At 38.5% G+C, this 6792-nt stretch overlaps 1 protein-coding gene across 1 annotated transcript; it reads left to right on the top strand.

Annotated features, from left to right (window-relative positions):
* The first annotated feature begins 6094 nt into the window (after positions 1-6094).
* Positions 6095-6568, top strand: LOC145121611 (uncharacterized). The gene has a single exon (XM_079057329.1). The coding sequence runs from the start codon at positions 6095-6097 to the stop codon at positions 6566-6568; it is 474 nt and encodes a 157-aa protein (XP_078913455.1).
* Positions 6569-6792: the final 224 nt, after the last annotated feature.

Here is a 6792-nt window from a genome sequence, read left to right as displayed (position 1 = left end):
CCGGAAATAAGCCCCTATTTACTGAAGATTTTGAAAGGAATTCAACAACATCACTTTCAAGAACAACTCATTTTGCTCTCAAGAAGGTCTTGGAAGAAATTCAAGATTTAGAAGATTGGTGTAATTTCATTTCATCTTGCAACTTGAACAATGTTTGGTACCTCTAAACTACTTTGCATTTCTTTTATTTTGGCCATGCTTGGCTAGACTTATACTTGGTTGATTAGGGTTTAGCCCATGGATGATTTGTTGTTTTGAAGACTTTATACTATCTTGTGTTTGAATTTTATGGAAATGTTTTCTAGTCAAACATCTTCTTGTGTTTATTTATCCTTGATCATGAGCTTTGATGAATGAATGCTTATTTTTGTTGACTAATTTCTTGGTTAAGTAATGGACCCTCAAATTAGTAAGCAACAAATGGCTTTTATGTTTGTTTTCATTTCATTTAAACCATAGAAATGTTTCCTCCATAATTATAATGTAAGCATTTGATTATCTATTGGACTTGGTAACTCTTAGAACTTAAAGCTAATTGATTTTCACAAGATTATATGCTTCATTGATTTGGTGACTTTAATTAAGGAAATGTGCTAAGAACTCCTCTAACTATTTTAATAACAATGAAGAGTTGAGGTAATTTGTGCTTATGAATTGCTATAGCCAAGTTAAATTAATTCACAAGTGTTGTTCCATTTAGTCTAATGATAAGTCAACTATGTCATCCGTGTGGTGTATCCCAAAATCAACCAACTTTACTTCATTGAATTTAATCAAATCATTTACTTGTTTACTTGTCATATTAACATTCTAGCTTAGTTTTAATTTTCTCAAGCAATCAAAAAGATTAAAACCCCCCATTTCACTTTTACTCTTATCTTACAAGTATTTGAACAAGCGATTTACATAGAGATTTAAATTGAACCAATCTCCGTGGATATGATCCCTTTACCACTATACACTATTTTAGTGTGTAATATTTAGGGTATTTATTTTGTTGGCCTCGACAACCACCAAATTTTGGCACCGTTGTCGGGGATTGGTTTATTTTTAATCAATTTGTTTCTCTATGCCTAGATTTGAACGTACATGTGACTTGATTTATAATCCGGAAATTGAAAAAGAAGCAAGTCGTTTGGCGAAGGAAAAGAGAATAGAACGTGGTCAAACTTCAAATCCTCACGGGGAACCGGAGGTTAAAACCGCTTCCTCTAGTGACACGAAACCCGATTCTAGCCCCGACCCTCACCATGAAATTCCCGAAACACTACCCTTGCAACAATTCCACCCATCATAGAACCAATTGCAATTGGGGATGGTGGAGAAGCTCCCGAAAGAACCTTGAGGCAAATGATAGAAACCAATGTTACACAAACTCCAACTGGTATCAATTACCCCGTTTTGGAAGGAGGTTCGGAATTGAAGTCAAGTTTAGTTCATCACCTCCCAACTTTTCATGGATTGGAAAATGATAATCCTCATAAGCACTTGAAGATGTTCCATATTATTTGCACTAGTATGAAGCCACAAGGGTCAACCGATGACCAAATCAAGTTAAGGGCATTCCCCTTTTCATTGGCCGATAGAGCAAAGGATTGGTTATTCTATCTTCCCCCGGGGTCAATCAACTCATGGACCGACATGGAAAGAGTTTTTCTTGACAAGTTCTACCCTGCTTCAAGAGTCTCAAGTCTTAGAAATGAGATTTGTGGAATCCGTCAAGGTCAAAATAAGACATTCCATGATTATTGGGAGAGGTTCAACAACTTGTTCTATAGTTGTCCACAACATCAAATCCCGGAACAACTCCTCATTCAACACTTCTATCAGGGATTGTTGCCAATGGAGAGAATACTAGTTGATGCCTCAAGTAGTGGATATGTCTTTAGCAAAACTCCACAACAAACAAGACAACTCTTCAACACCATAGCCGCAAATTCACAACATTTTGGCCCGCGCCAAGATATCAAGAGAGACACTCAACAAAAAGTCAATGAAGTAGGGACATCGAATCTATAATCTCAAATCAAAGAGTTAACATACGTTGTTCAAAAGTTAGCCTTGGGACAAACTCCACAAGTGATGGTTTGTGGAATATTTGCTACAATGGGACATCCTACAGATATGTGTCCCATTCTCCAAGAAGATGCGGAACACGTGAATGCCACAGAAGAATTAAAAAATTACCACAACGAACCATCCGGTTAGAAAAATGCATATAATTCAAGTTGGAAGCCAAATCCCAACATGAGCTACAACCCAAGACCATTGCCACAAAATTCATTGGTTAGACCTTCCAATCCACCACAACAACCTCATTACCAACACCCACAACCACATTATTAACCCAAACCGCACCCTCCACATCACCAACAACCTCCTCAATCCCAACCGAGTAGCTCCAGAATGTCTCTTGGAGAAATTGTCATATCCTTACCCACTAGTACCCAACAATTCCAAAAAGAGACAAGGACTAGTATCTACAACCTTGAAGCACAAATGGGAGATATAGTTACATCCATAAGCAAGTTGGAGTCCCATGGAAAACTCCCTTATCAAACCGAAATGAACCCAAATGTCAATATGGTGACCTTAAGAAGTGGCAAACACACCGGAGAAAGTAATTCAAAGAAGAATTTAAGGGAAGATGAGGAATAAATAGAGATCATTCCCATTGAGGATCCTATAGTCAAGAATGATGCACAAGCCGGAGTTCCAAAGAAGACTATTCCCCTAGTGACACCAATAGCCACTCAACCGCCATTCCCCTCCCAAATTGAAACTTCAAAGAAGAATATGGAGGAGAAAGAGATTTTGGACACCTTCCGAAAGGTAGAAGTAAACATCCCTTTACTTGATGCAATGAAACAAATTCCTAGATATGCAATATTCTTGAAGGAACTTTGTACCAACAAAAGGAAATTGAAAGAAAATGAGAAAATCTCAATGAATGAAAATGCATCCGTGGTCTTACAAACGAAACTTCCACCCAAGTGCAAAGATCCGGGAATGTTTACGGTTCCTTGCAAGATTGGGGATGTCACTTTTAGTAGTACCATGCTTGATCTTGGTGCTTCTATCAATGTCATGCCCTATTCGGTGTATGAATCATTGAATGTCGGACCTTTAAGTGAAACCAGTGTCATAATTTCACTTGCGGATAAATCAAGTGTCTTACCTAGAGGTGTTTTAGAAGATGTTTTGGTGCAAGTGAACCAATTGGTCTTCCCGGCGGATTTCTATGTGATTGATCTAGAAGAACAAGTGTCCTCCAAGTCGGCTCTAATTTTACTTGGGAGGCCAATTTTGAAGACGGCTAGAACAAAGATTGATGTGTATGTGGGAAGCTTAACGATGGAGTTTGATGGGCAAACAATAAGTTTTAATATCTACGATGTTATGAGATATCCTAGTGATGTTTCATCCTTGTATTTTGTTGATGTTGTTGAACCATTAACCTAAGAATTGTTTGAGTTATCTAATGGTGACATGTTGGAGATGATTTTGAGCAAAGGATTTGATTGTAGAAAATTAGCCAAGAAGTTGAAGCTCTATTCATTAGACCCAGAAGTAAAATTTTAGAGATCAAGAAAACTACTCAGTTCAGTGTGAAGCAAATTGAATTACCTCAAACTCACACAAGATTGCCATCCTCCCTTGTTCAACCACCAAAACTAGAATTGAAAGTCCTACCTCAACACATGAAGTATGCGTACTTGGGAAACAACGAGACTCTTCTGGTTATCATTTCAACTCATTTAACAGAATGTGAAGAAGAGAAACTTCTCAAGGTATTGAAGGAACATAAAGAAGGAATGGGTTGGACGATTGCGGACATCAAGGGATTGATCCCCTCTACTTGTATGCATAAGATTTTGATGGAGGATGAATGCAAGCCAAGTCGGGATGCACAAAGAAGGTTGAATCTGCCAATGATGGAAGTTGTCAAGAAAGAGATAATAAAGCTCCTTGATACGGGAATGATCTATCCGATCTCGGATAGCAAGTGGATGAGCCCGGTGCAAGTTGTGCCAAAGAAGAAGGGAATCACGGTGGTCGAGAAAAACAAAGGTATGATGGTCCCCACCCATGTGCAAAACAGGTGGAGAGTATGTATTGGCTACCATAAACTCAATGCAAGCACAAGAAAATATCATTTTCCATTGCCTTTCATTAACCAAATGCTAGAAAGGTTGGCCGAGAAATCTCACTATTGTTGTCTAGACGGGTATTCTGGTTTTCACCAAATCCCGGTGGCACCGGAAGACCAAGAAAAGACAACCTTCACATGTCCATTTGACACTTTCGCATATCAGAGAATGCCATTTGGATTGTGTAATGCCCCGGCCACTTTCCAACGTTGTATGGTTAGTATCTTTTCAGAATATGTTGAAAACATAATTGAAGTTTTTATGGATTATTTTACGGTATATGGGAACCCGTTTCAAGAATGTTTGACCAATCTCACCAAAATTTTAAAAAGATGCATTGAAATGAATTCGGTTCTAAATTTTGAAAAATGTCATTTTATGGTGAGTCAAGGTCTTATTTTGAGTCACATTATGTCAAATAATGGAATCGAGGTAGATAAGGCTAAAATTGATGTTATTCAAAGCTTACCTTACCCGACTTGTGTTCGGGAAGTTCGTTATTTTTTAGGTCATGCCGGATTCAACCGGAGGTTTATCAAGGACTTTTCAAAGATAACATGACCAATGTGACAACTTTTGCAAAAGGATGTTGATTTCTAGTTCAATGAGGCGTGCAAATAAGCTTTCGATAAGCTCAAATAGTTGCTTACATACGTTCCTATCATACAAGCTTCGAATTGGGATCTCCCCTTTGAGATCAGGTGTGATGCATGCAGCTATGATATTGGTGTCGTTTTGGGTCAAAAGAATGGAAGAGCCTCCCATGTGATCTACTATGCATCAAGGACACTAGACAACACTCAAAGCAACTAATCTACCATGGAGAAGGAGTTATTGGCCATAGTGTTTGCTTTGGAGAAGTTTAGGCAATATCTACTAGGCACCAAAGTTATAGTGTATTCGGATCATGTGGCTCTCAAGTACTTGATGAAAAAGAAAGATGCAAAGCCAAGACTCATCTGGTGGATGTTACTATTGCAAGAATTTGATTTGGAAATTCGGGACAAGAGTGGATGCGAGAATCTTGTTGCCGATCATCTAAGCCGGATCACTTCAAATAAGACTCTTTTCTCTTTGCGAGACGAGTTTCCGGATGATCATCTCTTTTCCCTTAATCAATCTATTCCTTGTTATGCCGATATCGTTAACTTTTTTGTCACGAAAAGGTATCCTGACACATTCACACGTGCTCAAAAAGATAAATTGAAGAGTAATGCAAAATACTATGTGTGGGATGAGCCTTATTTGTGGAAACATTGTCCCAATCAAATTATTAGGCGATGTGTAACCCAACAAGAACATCAATCTATTTTGCAATTTTGTCATGAATTTGCTTGTGGGAGACACTTCGGACCTAACCGAACTTTGAGAAAGGTTCTTGAGTGTGGACTATTTTGGCCAACCATGACACGCAATTGTTATTTGTTTTGTAAAAGTTGTGAACGGTGCCAAAGGACGGGGAACATTTCACATAAGAACCAAATGCCATAAAATCCGATCCTTGTATGTGAAGTTTTTGACATATGGGGGATTGATTTTACTGGTCCATTGCCCATCTTATTTGCCAACGTTTACATTTTGCTCGCGGTTGACTGTGTCTCCAAATGGGTTGAAGCAAAAGCCACAAGATCGGATGATGCCAAAACGACTATCGAGTTTTTAAAATCTAATATATTTGTGAGATTTGGTGTGCCTAGGGATTTGATTAGTCATAAAGGGACACATTTTCGCAACAAGTTGATGGAGGTTTTATTAAGGAAGTATAACGTGACCTACCGCGTCTCTACCTCTTACCACCCTCAAACGAATGGTCAAACGGAGGTTTCGAATCGAGAAGTGAAGTCTATCCTAGAAAATACGGTTAACCCAACAAGAAAGGATTGGAGTTTAAGGCTTGATGATGCCTTGTGGGCCTACCAGACTGCATACAAAACCTGATAGGCATGTCTCCATTTAGGTTGGTCTTTGGAAAACCATGTCATCTTCCCGTAGAATTAGAGCACCATGCATTTTGGGCGGTCAAGCAATGCAACTTCAACATTGATGAAGCAGGAATACATAGGAAGCTTCAACTTCAAGAGTTAGAAAAATTGAGGAATGACTCTTATGAGAATACAAGAATATACAAGGAGAAAACCAAGGCGTTCCATGACAAGTCCATCACTCGAAATCATATTAATTCGGGACACAGAGTCTTACTTTACCATTCCTGTTTGAAGTTATTTCCCGGAAAATTGAGGTCAAGATGGACAGGTCCATTTGTTGTGCTAAAAGTCTTTGAGCACGGAGCAGTTGAGATCCAAAGTGAAGAAACGGGGAAAATCTTCAAAGTCAATGGGCATCATTTGAAACCTTTCTATGAAGGTTTTAATGCAAATATCTTAGATGTCATCCAATTGGATGCCCCGAAATACTGAAATCGAGGGGAAATACGTCTCGCCAAAGACGTTAAAGAAGGGACTTTTTGGGAAACATTGTGTTTTCATCTTTTCTAATTCCAAATAAATGTTTTACATAAATCCTTTTAGCATTTCACATTTCTTCTTCCTTTTTGCAGTGAAAGAGTGTTGAATTTTGAGCCCCCGATGTTCGTTTTGGTCAAGCACGAAGATTTGAGATTTTTCACGGGTTCACAAATGGT

The sequence above is a fragment of the Lactuca virosa genome, chromosome 6, assembly GCF_052849685.1.
Source record: "Lactuca virosa cultivar CGN04683 chromosome 6, Lactuca_virosa_CGN04683_v6, whole genome shotgun sequence".
In the NCBI taxonomy this organism is placed as follows: domain Eukaryota; kingdom Viridiplantae; phylum Streptophyta; class Magnoliopsida; order Asterales; family Asteraceae; genus Lactuca; species Lactuca virosa.
The sequence above is the reverse complement of the archived record's forward strand: the minus strand, read 5'-3'. Positions and strand labels throughout refer to the sequence as shown.